This window comes from Haliaeetus leucocephalus, unplaced genomic scaffold, assembly GCF_000737465.1.
Source record: "Haliaeetus leucocephalus isolate CR32 unplaced genomic scaffold, Haliaeetus_leucocephalus-4.0 Scaffold362, whole genome shotgun sequence".
Classification (NCBI taxonomy): Eukaryota; Metazoa; Chordata; class Aves; order Accipitriformes; family Accipitridae; genus Haliaeetus; species Haliaeetus leucocephalus.
In genome coordinates, this window is record NW_010972798.1 from 6,225,823 (window position 1) to 6,242,607 (window position 16,785).

Here is a 16,785-nt window from a genome sequence, read left to right on the forward strand (position 1 = left end):
CTGGCTATGCCTGTTAGCAGGCTCCAAGGGAGCATGGTAAGTACACTTGCAAGCACTGTGGACAATGACATGAGCACAGATGTATGGAGGCAAGAGGATGTATATTCTAGGTTGACAGTGCTCTAAGAAAAGCCTTGAGAACAAACCTGAACAGGTTTTTAGCTTATCTTTGTTACAGAATCATTCTAGAATAATTCAGGTTGGCAGGAACCTCAGGTCTCTAGTCCAACTTCTTTCTCAAAGCTGGGTCGGCTGTGAGATCAAAGCAGGTTGCTCAGGGCTTCATCCACCTGGGTCTTGAAAACCCCCAAGGATTGAGACTGTACAACCTTTTGGGGCAGTCTTGTCCACTGCCTGATTATCTTTGTGGTGAAAATGTTTTTCCTTATATCAAGTCAGAACTGCCCTTGTTTGACTTTATGTCAGCTATCTCTTGTCCTACTGTCATGCACCACCTGGCTGCATGCTCTCAGTAACCTGCCTGGAGGGACTGGAAAGCTGCTGTTACGTCATATTAACCATCCCAAAACTTCCCTTCTGCAGGCTAGGCAAGTCCAGTTCCCTCAGCACCTCCTTATAGAGCACAAGTGCTGACCTTGATGGCTCTCTGTTGACCTCACACCAGATTAATATTTTTCTTCTACTGGGGGAACCAAAACAGGACAGGGCATTTATTCTCAATGCAATCTCATGAGAGACAAGCAAAGAGGGATAATCACTTGTCTCAATCTGCTGGCTCTGCTTCTGTTAATACTGTTGCTGTTAATGCAGGATGCTGATAGCTTCCTTTGCTGCCAGCGCACACTGCTGGCTCGCATACAGCTTGCTGTCTACCAAGTTCCCAGGTCCTTTTCAGCAGAGTTGGTCCCCAGACAGTCAGGCTACAACCTGTATTGTTGTTAGCTATACAACACTGCTGTGCTGTTGGGAGGGAAGAACATGGTTTCTTCCTTCTTGAGGAAGGAAGTCCTTCTGGAAGGAAGTCCTTCCCAGTTGCATGACTTTGCATTTGTCCCTTTCGTATTTAATATGCTGGTCACCCCATTCCTGGAGTTTATGTTCCAGTGGCCCTGTCTCTGAGTGTACCAACTGCTCCTCCCAGTTTAGTGTCATCTGCAAACTTGTTGACAGTGCACCCTGTTGCCTCTTCCAGGTCATTGATAAAGGTGTTAAACAGGGCAGGTACCAGCAGGTATCACTACACCACTCCACTTGTTGCCCACTTCCAGGTAGAGTGTGACCCATTGAACACTACCCTCTGAGACCAATCATGCAACTAGTTTTTAAATCCATTTAGTTGTCCACCCATCAGACTTTAACATCCTAACCTGGATACAAGAATATTGTGGGAGATGGATCTGGTCCCATGGACCTGTATGGGTTGAATATTGTCAAGTAGTCCCTGACTCAATTCTTTTTCTTTTCCAGCAGTTCATCTTCTCCTTCAACCCTGCTTCTAAACACAGAGGCCAGGAGGAGACCTTGTTGGTGAAGAAATGGAGGCAAAGAAAGCACAGTGTACCTCAGCCAAAGCTAAAGGGAAAACTATTCCCTGGATGTGTTACCAAACACTGTTTTGTTATGACCAAAGCCAGAAAACTCAAAACACTACATCATCTTGGAGTAGCCTCAGACTGGAATGTGAAGGCTATGTACTACTTCTGAACTGCAAACCACCTTTGAGAAATTAAGTCTTCACTGCTTTGTAGCTCTTCTCCATCAGAGGTGTTGCTGACAAGTTGGAAATCTTTTGATACTCCAAACTTCACTGAAACTACAGAGGAATACTGTCATGCACTTTTCTTTTAGGAAGATGTTTGCTTTAACCTGATGTGCTCAGCATGAGCCACAAAGCAAATCTATTAGTATTGCTTGCTATGGTGCTACCTGACAGGGCACAAGTCTTCACCCTGCAGGCATCTCTGCAGGAGAAAGCCTAGAAGCAATCCAACATCCATTTAAGAAACCAATCTTACTGAGCATTAGCATCTCCCAGACTGAAGACAGCCACATTCAGTAAGCTGAAGAATACAAGAGAGTAGCAGTTTGGAAGAGGAGGGTCTGCATAAGCAGGTCAGCATGGAACACAGAGCTGTAGTGGTGTTGCTTCATGATGAAAGAAGTCACATTCTACAAAGGTCAAAGAAGTGTCTGCTATGGACAGATTATTCAGCCTTTTGTGTACGCTATGAAGATGCTTTAATTCACTTCCCACAATGGCAGGTTCCTCAGGTAAATGTCTGGGTGTTCCTTTTGAATTCCCAGATTTTATCTCAGATGAACTGTCTCATGCTCCTGGGTAATGATATTTAATCAAATCACTATCCCAATAGAGATTTACCTCAGGAGGATTTATTAACCATATTTGTATGTCAATAAATCATATAAATCCTGCATCTCCTCATTGTGTCTTGTTTATTATTTCAGCCTTTATTTCCTGCTCCTGTTTGACCTTCTGGCTTCTACTCAATCCAATGTTGATTTAACACAGCAAATCTATTTTACTGAATATATTTGCAGTCTGATAGCTCAGATAAACTCTTTAACAAATGTTTCCTTAACAAATGCACACCATATTCTCGAAGCCCCTTTTGAATACTTATGTCCTGGCCCTGACTTGCTTATCATTGTGATAGGAGATGCAACCCATCCACGGCCCAGTTATGACATTAGTGTTGTCATAGTGCCAAATGCACAACATGAACAAACAACCTGCAAACAATTTAAAAGATGATGGCGGTATTAAAGATAGGTACTGATACCTAATTCCTTGAGTAAGGATGTCTCCCATCGAGAAGAACTCTCTGGCCCTGTTGTCATGTAGGATGCTATTTTCAAGGGGGACAAATAGATGTTGCTCTCAGTAACCTACCCATTCTGAAATTGGGACATACCCAGATGGTCTTTCTAGGAGGGGCTACAAACACAAGTGAAAGGCCCCTCCAGACAGTATGGCAGACCCCAGAAACTTAGGACACCTTTAGCACAACCCTAAGCAACTTATAATAGCATCAGACATATGTGGACAGCCTGTATATAAACTTGACAGGCTGTCTGCAGATATCTGGCAGGAGGCAGGCAGATCTAACAGCAAACACATCATGCTCTTAGTTTTTGTAAGACTGCTTTCTAAGAGCTCTGTGGACATAGTCAAGATGGCTCAAAATCTGAATGTTCAAGACGACCCCAAACTAAACTCATACCTTGATTTCTTCTGCCTGTAAGAAAGATAAGTTATTACTTAATACTTAATGCAGAGCTTGACTCCTGCCTAGAATTAAGCTCCCTTCCAACTTTGATAGTTTCAAGTTGGATTTGAAATGCAATACTGTCATCAAATAAATTGCTGAAAGTATAGAAGATGCTGAATTATTAGAAAATGCTAGTCCTTGATGAAGTTGTCCCTTCCCAGGCTGCAGTCGCTGATACAATAGTTTCTATGGTAACAGATTGTGGCTTATTAAATACAGGAACATCCATTTTTTAAGGTGCTGTAAAATTAGAAGATTTTGGTTTGTAATCAAACATACAGTTTTAGATCAATTTTGCATTTTAATTGCCAAAAAGCCACCCTTGCCAAACTACAGTCAATGTTACAATTTAATCCACAATAACCAAATGATATTCATGATTCCTTTTTTGTATGCATTGTAATAAATGGGCTGCTATCTTTTACTTCAGAAGAAGCATAAAGTATCTTAAACACCTGAACTTCAAACTTAGGTGTTGACAGAGCTACAGTTTGTTGGAGGAGAGCCATGGGTCTTTTGCAAAACAATATAAAACCACAAGCAAAATCCAAAACAATCATATGAAATCACTCCAGTAAAGTCATTGTGGAACACAGTATGAGTCTGGTCCAGGACAAAATACTATTAATAATCATAATTCAAGTTTATTTATAAAACACTTTGAAACCACATGCAAACATGCAGCTAGGAACAACTCCCAGAAGAGCTCTCAGAATAATCTAAACTTAAACTCTTCTAGGATTGATAACCTGCTTCAAATCACATTCTCATCAACCCACAGCATATGCCAAGTGCATATAAAAAGTAGTAAAAACCAAACTGTGAACTTTGAGGGCATGGGGATCATAAAAGGCATTAAGAATAGGCAGTGCTATGCAAGCACTTAATGGGGCCACTGTCAGCAGGCCCCATGGATAATACATAAAATAGTGCAGAATTCGGCCCTAGCCTTTCACTGCTCTGTAGTCCTAAATACTTATGTTTGCCACTGGAGTGAGAAGATCTACCTCTGCCTACATCAGGGGAATGGCTCCACTGAGTTAAGATGTCAATACTTAAAAAAATGAGTCACATTTTATAGCTAGACTGCCCTTCCACATGGGAACATGTCCATTAAATACTGTGAAGCATCCACTGGTAATTAACTCTCTGCCATTACTATTATATACACCACACAGACCCAGATAAAAGTCCCCAGTTGCCACTTGCAATCAATTTTCAGTTACTGGGTTATGAGAAATTGCTGACACCTAAGAACTGCAGACATGGAGATAAAGAAAACACATGGACAAAAAAAATGCATGCTTACCGGTACCTTCATTTTAAAGTCATCTCGATAGAGTTTAATGCCAATGTCAGCGATTGTCCTTTGGATAAAGCGGGAGGGTCGCAGGACAAACACCAGCTGCAGGTTTCCTGGAAATGCTCCCTGCAAGAAATATAGAACTATCAGCAGGCACAACTCTGCCTTACAGGAAAGCCAAGGGAATTTTCAGCCCAGTGTTTCCTAAAGGGGGCAAAGCAGGTAGGACTTACTGAACTTTGCCCAGTCCAGCTGCTAATAATACCAGCTGGTCCATTCAGCACATACCCATTGTCACAATCTCCAAAGCCAATAGAAAGACTGGCCCACGGATTTTACTGCCCAGCCATACTTTGTTTTTCTGATATGGATTTAGCACAGAGTTCTAAAGTTTCTGCACTAGTGCCTTCCTCCCCCAGATCTGAACCACACCAAGCCCCCTTTTGCCCATTCTTTTAGGCTGCAGCCACTAGAGGGCAAAACTGGCTATCCACGTTGGATTTGGTGAAAGAAGCTGGTGGCACAGATGAATTCCCCAGGCTGACCTACCTTCTCACTCTGGAAAGGCTTTTTAATCTTTTTAACCTCACATATTTTTCCACACACAGAGGCGCTCGACACACTCATCAGACATGGTCCTGTCTGCAACACCCAGCCTACATCTCTCATGCACTCCTCTGAGCTCATCAAGCATAAAAAAGAAAAGAGAGCAGCTAAAAAGAACTGAGAATGAAAAGCAATCTGTCTAAATTCCTTAAAAGAACTTAGTCACCTTGGTCATGCCTCCATCCTACACCTCTGTATATAAGTGCTTGCTCCTCACACAGCACATGTTCCTGGTAATAGATGTATAACACCAGCTGCTTTTATTAGCACTGAAAATCAGTGTTCTAGCTCTGACTTTTGCAAATGAGATATAATAAGCTATGAAGAGTTTCTGACAGAGATCACTTACTACCACGCAAACACAAGTCCCTTGGGATCTGTTTCTTTCATAAGCAGGCCACATCATCACTCCTCAGTGCACAGAAGGGCACTTCTGTTACTTTCTTCTAGGAACCAACTTCAAATTACTAGAATTTACATTGCAGTCAACCCAGCAAATAAGGAATTTGTCCTAATTCAGCAGTAAGCAAGGCTGTGCAATTTGTTATTGCAGCTTCCTCTGTCTCTTATTTAATACTCATGAGCTTCAGGGCTGGGGAGAATCTGCATCTATAGCGAGATTAAGGGAGCTAGAAATGAGCACACGAGACTGTATCCTGTGCTGAAGATTCAGCAGATACTTTTAATTTCTAGAAGATAAATAACAAAAGAAAGCACTTACTGCTATCCGTGTCAGGGATGCCTTGACTGCGCTCCATTTGTCCCGTCGTCTGTCTATGATGATGATGAACCCGATGCTGGCAGCCTCCAGACTGCAAAACAGATGAAATAATTGTGCTGGGTTACATGGAGATACTCCCGTTCCAAGGAAGTGTACTGCAGCAAAACACAGGCTCTGTCAGATCACCCTCTAAGTCCATTATGAAAATGCAATGTACGGTGGAAAGAATGAATATTTGGCAGAAATTCACACGAAAATGAAAGCCGGCAAATTTTCCCTTTCCAGTATAAGGCTAGCAGATTACACAAAACATGAATATTTTATCTACTAAATCTCTCAGCTGCTATGCTGCCCTGCTGCCAAATCTAGGTGATATGAATAGTCATGATCACGAATTACACTGTGCCGTACTGAAGACAAAAAGCCTCAGATCTTGTTTTCTCTGCAAAATAATTCAGATTACTAGACACCCCACTTCAGTCTTCATTCTTCAGCTATGCTGACATCTGACAGGGGCGCTTAGCTCCAGGGAGTCAGTATCCCCCTACTGTCACCACCTTGCCTGTGTACACGATGCCCCAGGAATTTTAGTAGGCAAAACAGGAATTGAAGAGTTGTATCTTGCCAACCACAAGCTGGTTCTAGGGTTGCGAGTCATTCAAAAGTATCCTTTTAACCTACTGGCTAGAATAACAGTTACTGTTCCTTCTCAGTACTTTTCAAGAGAATCTATGAGGCACTGCTTTGATGCTCCATCCCATCTACGTAGACCTCATAAGTATGTCATTCTTGCTCTCTCTCTCCCTCTCAAAAATCCCACTTTGGTGTGCAGGGCTTCAGTGGGACTGCTCTACTCTCTGCCTTCCAAGAGTGGTCAGAGTTGGAGAGAAGTCCTTGGAAGCTAATCACCCACTGAGAAAAATCTCCAGAAACTTCATTAGAGCAGGATGGCTCAGTCATCTCTGGACAAACCAGAGGCAGATGGAAAAAGTATAAATGTCATAATCAAAGGACATGTTGCAATCAAACATCTAATCACAAATGTATAAATCATTTTCTTAATCCTTTTTCCATTCCTTTTCGATTCTTGCTTTTCCAAGAAGCAACCTAGGAACATCATTTTCACGGGTCATTTTGTGCAAACTCATGTCAATAATCCACCGAAGAGCACCAACGTTAGCAACTCTGAGCTTCTACTGCAGCTCTGCAGGATCAAGAACAGCAACCTGAAAGCTGAAGTGTTGTGCAAATCTGGGATGTCATGCAAGTGTTCCTAATAGTTCACACTGGTAATAGGAAAACTCATTGGATTTTCCACTTCAATATTTTTACAGCAGTCCTCTGAGAATTACAAAATTCAATGACAATAGATGACCTTTACTCTTAAGTAGTGCAATACGCAGCTCTTTCTGCAAAGGACAGAAAATGTGTTTGCAGCAGCGCCTCACAAGCACAGAGAAGATAATTTATCAGTTTCTCCTTTTATATGTATACAAATATATGCATATCCTTCAATAGCCCGACAAATGTTTCGAGGAAAAAAAATGGCCAGCATGGTATCTATGTGTTTGCTCTAGAAGTTAGGAAAAAAACGTTCAGATGAAGGCAACAAAGAAATTGTGTGTATTGCAGATTGTTACAGAAAGGGTGTGAGAAACAAAACACAAAGTCTCACCCTGGGGACTTCCTAACCTACCCAAAAATCTGCATTGGTTTTATCAAACTGCTTCTGCTGATTGGAACCAAAAATTGCTTTGGAAGTCTGATAGGCATGAAAGGTCTGGGCAAATCAGCCTCAGCCTGCAGACCACCAGGTAGCATCTCTGTGTACAGGGTGCCTGTCCTGCCTAATGGAGACACATAGGATCAGGTCAGGCTTTTTCTTTCTGCCTTGACAACTGATGTTGCTGCATTATAGATGGGGTGCCAGGAATTCTGGTTACATCTTAAACAGAGAAGGTTGGGATAAAATTGCTGATAGTTTCGGAAATCAAAACAAGCACAAAGCCACATGTCATTTTCCTCCTTTGCTTGTGTGATCCACATCCAAAAAATTCTTTTTTGTTTAGTAATTTGCCAAGAAACATTTAGGTCACTACAGAAAGAAAACAACTGCTAGAAACTGTAGGGCACAAATGCATTTAGGATTCACAAGGGAAAGGAAAGAAAGGGTGGGTTTTTGCTTCTCTGTTCCCATTTAATACCCCCGGCACAGCATCTCACTCCAGGCAAAAGGCTGCAGTGGTGTGAATCCCCACTCCACAGCATCAGAGCTGCATCCACCCTGGGCACACTGGTCTGCCAGTCCCTGCGCCAACAACAGCCCCAGCTACTCCATCTACTGTAGGTGAACTTGGAAGCTACAAGCCCCCAATCCTCCAGCTAATACAACCACCACTCCAAAAGGCAAAAAAGCCATTGAGAAGCTGTCAAATAGAAACACACTCTAAAAACCAAACTGATGAGTTCCCTGGCCTAAGGAACAGGAGACTATCCAGTCAACACTGACTGCTGTCTGACCATCCAATCCACAGAAAGATTAAAGACAGGATCATACTCATTAACAAATACTTGAAAACTCTCCTACATACTATCTACCAATTCAGACTAATCCAGAATAAAGTTTTTAAACATTTGATACTGATAATATTAACAGTTGTCACAATCCAGTGCTCCCAAAAACCAATCCCAGCACCCTTGCTGGCCTCTTGTTAAAGCACAAACTCAAGCATGCTCTGGCCCCATACAGGTGGAGGTTAGCTCTTCTATTCACAGTTCTTCAAATGACCAGAGAAATGAGTAATCACAAGATACATGTCCCATTTAGGTTTCTTTGCTTTTGCAGGAAATGGGATTTGATCCAAATGTCTGGTTAACCAGAACAAATACCAAAAAATGCTTGTTATGACTAATTATTCGAAGAGAACAATGTTACAATTCAATATCCATGTTGCTTACAGTGTATTACTGAAACTGGTCTATTGTTTAGATCAGAATTATTTGTAAAATAGTGAGATATGAAGGGGCAATTAAGTCAATGCAATTCTCCTTTCAACAGTTACATGTTTAGATGACCTTGGAAAAGGCTGTCTTTTTAATATGCTTTATATATTTTTGACAGCCATGTTTATTTTTGAGAACCATGTTAAAGCAGCAGGAAAACAGGAGTGTAAAAGGACAAAATTTGAATCAAACACATCACCAAAACATGGTCTCTACTCCAGAAAAACAGAGACTATATCTTGGAATCAGTATCTAATTATGTTTTCAGCTCAGACTCATGCAACCAGTTTGTAGCTGCTGAATATCTCTCAGACCATAACTGGACACATAGAATCAGGTTCAAATCTGACACAGTTCCATTAAAACCAGTAATTTATAACAAAATTATCAACAAAGTATGTTAGCAGAAGTTAACAAAATGCTGATGTTGGTCTAATTCAACTAATATCAGGTTAATAAAAATGAGAAAAATCTGTTCTTCACAAAATTTATGATGTAGCTAAACCACAGGTAACTATATCCATAAGCACCATATTCACACAAGCTGACTACACATAGAAATTGCCTTGTCCTGCCCATCTACCTGGTTTGAAAGACTGACTAAAGGCTTTCTAATAGGAGTGTACATGGAGGCTTGGGGGCCTAAAAGAATTCAGAATCAGACCCTTATAATCACACCTTGGTGAGCAAACTGCGATAGAAGTAACTGACAAGAGAACACCTGCCAAAAGCAACAAGTACAACTGTGATTTAAACAAACACGAAAGTATTTGTGCCAAGTAAAACTTGCCTCAGTGCCTCAGAACTAACTCTTAAGTCCTATTTTTAAAGTCCCTCAAACATGTAGATCAGAAGTCACTTGAAAGGCACCTTTGCTGTTTTTTTCAAGTACATGTCCATGACCAAGCAGTTCATTTTTTTAGATGTTCTTCTGCACGGGGATTTGTAACAGCACAAAAGCATCCAGGCATCAGATGCAACAAGAAAAATTAAATTCACAGATAATAGCATCAAGAGCTTATGAAATTCAGATAGAGACAAGAAAATGCAAGAGAGAAGCAGCAAAGGAATTTTCTCATGAAATTAGGCTTGGCATGAGTGGTCATGAGGGTGGGGAGAGCTGGGAATAGTAAACATATGGGAATAGGAACATTGCTTATCAGTTGCCACCGCAAATCACAGTGTTCCAGGCTAGTTAAAGAGACTGAGGAAATGAAAGATTAAATAGATACTTACATAATGACTTGGATTTAAATATGAGAAAAGAGCAAAGGAGAGCAAAATACCACTTAGTGTGCAGTCTAGCTATGGTGGGGCACTACTCACAGCTCTATCCCTCCAAGACCAAGTGTCATAATGGCAGTTGGCTGGCAAAGACAAAACCTGTCAACCAGTCATGCCTGGCACATGGGGCTGCGGGGGAAGGCACAGGCCAGAACACTTTATTACACAAACAGTGGAGGTACAATTCTAGCTGTGGACGAGTATGAAGAACAAGCCAAGGCATGAGATCTGAGAGAGATTTGTCAGGGTAAAATGAGAATCAGGCCATTACACAAACAATTCGGGTACCTATTGCAGTATATATCATTTACAACATTGAACTTATTACGTTGTCTGAGACGAAATGGGTAAAAAAATGGAGAATACTTAAAAATTACATGATTTGAAGAAGGAGAAAAAGAGTGGGGAGAGAATATGAGAAAATCACATGCTGCTAAAAAGCAAACCACCTGAGTAGAGCACAGAAGAAAATGTGGGAGAACATCTACATCAAATTACTCTGACAGACTACGCAAAGGCAAAGAAACCATTCAGAGATAAACCTCTGTAAATCTTGGCTGCCACAGGTTGATGGATGCAACACAACAAGGGTCTAGGCAAGAGAGGTACCTTTGGACAACAGAAAACTCAAAATGGGCCTGTAACCCTGATACAAAGCTAGACTTCAGCCTTCCGCAACGTTATTCCTTGCTTTTCACTTTGATGTTCAGGATGGTATCAATTGTCTTTGCTGAGATAAGCCAATGGTATTTGTATGTTTGGGGTTTTGTTTAACTTGTTTTTACAGTTTTTGGTTTTGTTTTGGGTTGGTTTTTTTTCTGATTTAAGACCTAAATTTAGCCAGAGAAACAGAGGGAGTGTCAGCAAGTTATCCTACTTCAGTCAGCATGCTGAAAGGCCAGGCCATACCAAGGTCTGAATGTTATTTGGCGCTAAGGGATGCATGCAGGCAAAGAGCCATAGGAAGAAGCCCAGCCAAGATGGCAGCATCAGCGCAAGTGGATGTACAGCTGAGAAACCCCACTCGGTGTGTGTATCCAGAGGAAGGGAGTTTGTTTGAAAACAAACACATACACTCTATCAATGTTTTCTCAGTGTCAGTACTGTAATATCTCTACCCTCATTATGGAAATCCATTGGAGTTTCTCCAGTTTTCTGAAAAGGGGGATTTGAAGACAATCCTGCACAGCAGACAAACATCAAGCTAACCTCCAAATTAAATTCTGGCATATTTGCCTAGATCTACAGATGTCTGGCAGAGAGGTTCCCTTTCCCTGAATGAAATGTGTGCAATCAGCAGAGCTGTTCCACCCCCAGCTCCGAATTCAGGTTAGCCCCTGAACACTGATTTGAGGAGGCTAGATGTTGGATTTCCTCACTTCTTTTGGAAGGAGAGAAGGGCACCTGTTTATCAAAGTAGTTGATCCATGTCTATTGGAAGAGAAGGGAATTCTGGCCATGGAATAAAGCAAGTAAAAAAGGGCTTTCTGGAGCTATCTATTGTAAGTGTGCATGCACAAAGGTATGCATGTGCATACACCATGTTACTCAATGTTTGTGGACATGTATGTACGTAGAACCCTTTGGTGGAGCACTCTCACAAGCAGGTGTTGAGCCAGAGGGAAAATTAATCACATTACAAAACTCTGACTGGGCTGATCTTCCAACCTGGAGAGTAGTTAATGTATTAAAGCCCAGAAGTGCAAGGTTTACTTACAGCCCACCCCAAAATACTGTGGTATGCCACAGCTGGTAAAGCAAATTTGTTCAGCAACATCAAAGACAAGTGCATGCCTATAGATCTGAATAATAACTTTTGCTGTCTATCTTTTCAATGTTTTGTCACATGGGCACATAAGATCAATCATTCCAGAGGGACTTAGAAAGTTACTAACTCACTGAATGATGTAATCTGCGATCACAGATCTTATCTCCACAACTAGCATGAACCTTATTGTACAGAAGCTTTTTCTATGATAAACAGGGTGAACTGCTTTTCAAACTATACTTCATTTTGCCTGATTCATGGCCATACCCTTTGTAACTCCACAAGAGTTAGAGACTGTTCTCTTCTCTTAGTCACTTTGTTTGATACCTGCACAGCTTCTTTGGGAATTAAAATAAAAGGTGAACTACTAGCAGTGAAACAACATGTACAGGAACACTGTCATAATACACACAGTCATATGCAGTACAGTAGTGCTGACGAAAGTAACAAATGCAGTCCCTTTACTGCTTGCTGAGAGGTATGACAGAGACTCTGTGCATGGACCAGCCAACTGCAGATTAACAAGACTCTGCTGCACCCAAACAGGCCCACTACTTATGTCACATTAAGATTTTACTTCATATAATTATGTCATAAATCACACAACCAAAGCTTGCTGCTCAGGTTCTTCCTCTTCTAAACTAATACCTTTGTCCCTCACCATCTACCTAAAGGGTGACAAGTTTCAAATAGTGACTCAAGAAATGTGGTCAATCTTTCTAAAAGCACTGCAATAAAGACTAGCAAGCTCCCTGGAAAACTAACATCCCTACAGCATGATCTATGATTGAACGTTAGAGTCAAACCAATGTGCTGGTATGCAGAAAATATAGGTTCAAACCCCAGCCTGTCACTGACCTTGAACAGGTCATTTAAATCAAACTGAACAGTCACTTACTCAACACAAGTTTTGGTGAGCCTGTCTGTAGTGTAAGATGTTACTTAGACATATCTCATCATCTGTAAAACAGGCATATTGCAGCTCTCCTGACTTACGAAGTTTTGAAACTTAATTCATCATTCTTTGCACATTGTTCTGTGATTCCTTGGGGGAAGAGAAAACACAAAACTGATAAACTGAATCAGAGCACAGGTCCATCTAGCCCAATACCCTGTCTCCAGTGTTGGTAGGTAGTGGATACTGAGGCAAAAGCAGAAGGAAAGTGAGAAGGACAGTCTATCTCTTGGTGTTCTCCCAAGTCCCAGTATTAAGGAATATATGGATTTCTTCAGCCTGAGTTTACATCTGAGCCAGTGTTCAGCTGCTATTGACAGAGCTATCCTTCATGAATTTGGCTAATTTCTTTTGAACTCATTTGTACTGTTGGCTTTCACACAGGCTGAAGAAGCATAAGGCATTTCTGTCTATCATGTTGACAATGTAACATGCTAGTTTCCCAACATATGACAACATTACTGGGAATCACCCACCAGTATACCAAATACAAAGAACTGGAAAACTAGTTTTGTGTTTTTCTCAGCTACTATTACTGTTTTATTAACCCTGAAGCTCGTCATCCTCCCAGTCCTGAAGCTAGTGAAGAAATTCATAAAACAGAGTTTCTCCTGGCAGAACAAAAGCCCTACAGAGCAGAGTGAAACAATGAAGCCGTTAAGTTCACAGTGTGTGGTTTCTCTCAGCTTGCTTTGGCAACTCAGTATGGGGAATACATGTAGATGGAGCTGGAAAACTTCTTACTCAAACTTGAAGGAGGCACGTTTTCCCCTCATCATCCTCTAAGCACCTTTATACACAAGACCACAGGAAATAATAAATCCCTGCTGTGCTTCTAACTAGCACAAACAGCCATGGTCCAGAGACAGAATCAGGGGACTGAAAAAATATTAAGCTCTCTTTTTGGATAAACAAAAAGTAATTCAGCAGCCATGCCTTAGCACATTTCCTCAGAGCAGTGGAAGTGAGTTTGTTTCACTATCCTCACACAGCTGCAGGCAAACAGCAAGAAAAACATCCTAGCTGTGGAGCAATCTCCTAATAAATGAAGCATCAGCAAGCACGTGGTGCTTGCCAGAATTCTGTCAACAAGGCACCTAGCTTGCTTTCTTAGAAAAGAGAAAGCTTGCACAGAAAGATGCACTCAGAGAATAAGCAGTAACAGGACCTATGTAAGTTTGTCTCCTTCCAGATGCAACCCTTACCTTGTCACATCCAGTGCCCCTGAGAGTTTTCACAAATGGGCCCTCTTAGCTCCTTTTTGATCTGCTATCTTTACTACTGCTCTTCAGATCTACACCCCCTCTCACCCAGTTCAAGCCCTGAACAGAAAACCTGACCTAGGTGAAGCTTCCTTTCGCATGCAAATGATGCAAATGGCTCCTAGAGCCTTCTGTACATAGGAAAGTTTCATACTGACTGGATGGATGCAGTCACTGGTACATCCTGGTAGCATCACTAAAAGCAGTGAACCACTGAGGAAGCAAAGCTCTCTAGGAAATCACCAGACATTTCTGCTTAGCCTCACCTGGGAATGCTGGTTAGATATGTGACCACATTCAGAAAATCTTCATCAGGTATGTCACTGAATCCTGCGAATTCTGGAAAAGTTATAATGGGTGCCCCATCCTTCCCTCTTCCTCCTGCAAAAGAAAGGTTGTAAAGATTAGAGGGTGATTTTATGCCTTTGAACAGTGGTCAGTACTCAAATGGGAAACACTGGCATATCCCTCATTGAAAAGCACCCAGATCCAGTGCACATGCGATTAGCTTCCCATTTGATATTATAACTCACTGTAGTTTCATTGCCTCAGTTTACTCCAGCTGAGATTCTAGCCTCTGTTGTTTATTCTTAGTTTTTTCATGAGCCTTCTGCATAATTCTGATTAAGCCCTTTCTTTGGTTCTTTGTTTCCCATTTCCAAGTAATTTATTGTGACAATATTACAACATTTCCCTATGTATAGGTACAGTACTCTCTAATTCCTTCTAGATGTTAAAGGAAATGAAGTAACAGAGCATACAAGCTTTGAATACACACATATAACCCATGACACAGGCCTAGGTCCAATCCAGTCTTAGGTCTTTCTTTAACAAAAAAACTGCTCAAAGTGCATGGAGTATTTAATCAATGAGTTTTGCTCTTGCCTTGTTTATTTGCATCAAACCTCCATTAAATAGGACAGGAAGGTCATAAGCAGCAAGGTCAAGAAAAGTCCCTATCTGAGGGACTCCCCGATCCAAACAGCAGTATTCAAACTCTGGTGGAGCTACAGGAAGTGTGGAGCCTAGTCCCTTACAACCAAGCAGACTTTACAGGTCTCCTGACACAATGTTCAGCTCGATGAGATGTTGTAGTACACAGCACAAACCCTGTTTACTTGCAGAACTAATTGTAACTTGGTTCTGCTAATAAATCTGGCCATCACTCAAACACACAGAACTTAACAGGAGTTTTCTCACCAGTTTGGACTCAGAGCCAAGAGCAGACTAACGAGGCAGTAGCACATAAAGGAATATGATGAAACAAAGCTTTTGTTACAGGTACTTTATTGCTTAGTGCTGCTTAGATAGGGCATTAAGGACATGCTTTTTTCCCTGAGTCTTTCTCCTTCCTCTGCAATCTCTGTGTAAGCCTGTTTTTTGCACCAGGCTGAGGAATTCTCTGTCAACACAATGCTGAGCCTAGTCCTGCAGCACACAGAGTTTTCCTAGTCATTTATCACCTGCAGAAGATTCTTGTCCAAGGAATAGCCATGGTCTGGGATTCCCCTTAGTGAAGAGGAAGCTGTAAGAGGGAGACAGAAAATTACCGTCCTCAAGGAAAATATCCAATAAATTACCCCATTAGGAGCACTGGAGGAAACGGAGACTCAGGGAAAAATTATGAGTTCCCATTCCTTGAAAGTACCCTCTAAATCCTCATAAATAAACCCTGTTTCCAGGCTGCTCCCATAGACCATTGCCTTTCCCTGCTGATGACCACAGCTGATACCACAAACCAGTTGCTCCTGCTCCTGTTTTGGCGGTCATTGCAAAGAGGTGCTCCAGTAATTCCTAGCTATTTCTGTGTAGAGTGGTCAGTCCCTTGCTAGTCCTGATCCTGCCTCTGCCCAACCCTCCCAGACTCAGATTATTTAAGGTCCCTTCCGTGCTGTCCAGCTGTGGACAGTTGGGACATTGAGGAACACAACGTTTGCATAAAGTAAAAGTCAGAGCTCTAGAAAACAAGAATTTTGAACAAGGAAACCCTTTTCCTTCTTGACATCTGGTGATGTGCTGGCTTTGTCAAGACACTACCTTTAGCCTCTATTTTCCTTTCTGAAGGTTGATTATTGCTTTAATTACATCTGAAAATGACTCAGCTGTGTTAAATCATCCACTAAACTCACCCTACAGAGTCAATACAGAGATTTGGCCTACAGCAATTCAAAAGGCTTTCAGCCAAAATGCAAAGAAGGAATACTATTATTCACACTGCACTGAACTGGATTTCAAATGCTGAGCAGAGCCACAGCCTCCACATTGACCTCCACATTGGCCTTGGGATAAGGCCAAATGCTGATGCATGGCAGCTTGATCTCAGGGCACTCTAGCTGCACTATCTGCAGTCAGCAGTGACACAGAATATGCTGTCATGCAAATTTAGCCAGACTTTCCCCAGACTGTTTGCTGCACTCTAGAGACCAAGAACTCCAAACGAGCAGGTACCCAGTTAGGGTGGTTTGTTACAGATTCTTAGTGACATCTTCTGGACACAAACTGTAATGGCCAGGAAAATGAAACTGTAAGCTTGTCTGCTCGGTCTCTTCTTTCAGAGTTCAATGTATGCCAAGGTATTTCATAGATGGTATCTTGTAGGCATTCACATGGTTCCTGGACACGACGCTTTCCC

General features: G+C 41.7%; 1 protein-coding gene across 1 annotated transcript in view; it reads right to left on the minus strand.

The window, feature by feature from the left end:
• The window catches only part of MCF2L2 (MCF.2 cell line derived transforming sequence-like 2), a 160,136-nt gene that overhangs the window by 115,405 nt on the left and 27,946 nt on the right, over window positions 1–16,785 (minus strand). Inside the window, exons 3-5 of the mRNA XM_010572952.1 lie at window positions 14,420–14,534; window positions 5,882–5,972; window positions 4,561–4,680 (exon numbers count right to left, since the gene is read on the minus strand). Of these exons, the coding sequence (XP_010571254.1) occupies window positions 4,561–4,680; window positions 5,882–5,972; window positions 14,420–14,534 (326 nt within the window). The remainder of the gene's footprint in view (window positions 1–4,560; window positions 4,681–5,881; window positions 5,973–14,419; window positions 14,535–16,785) is intronic.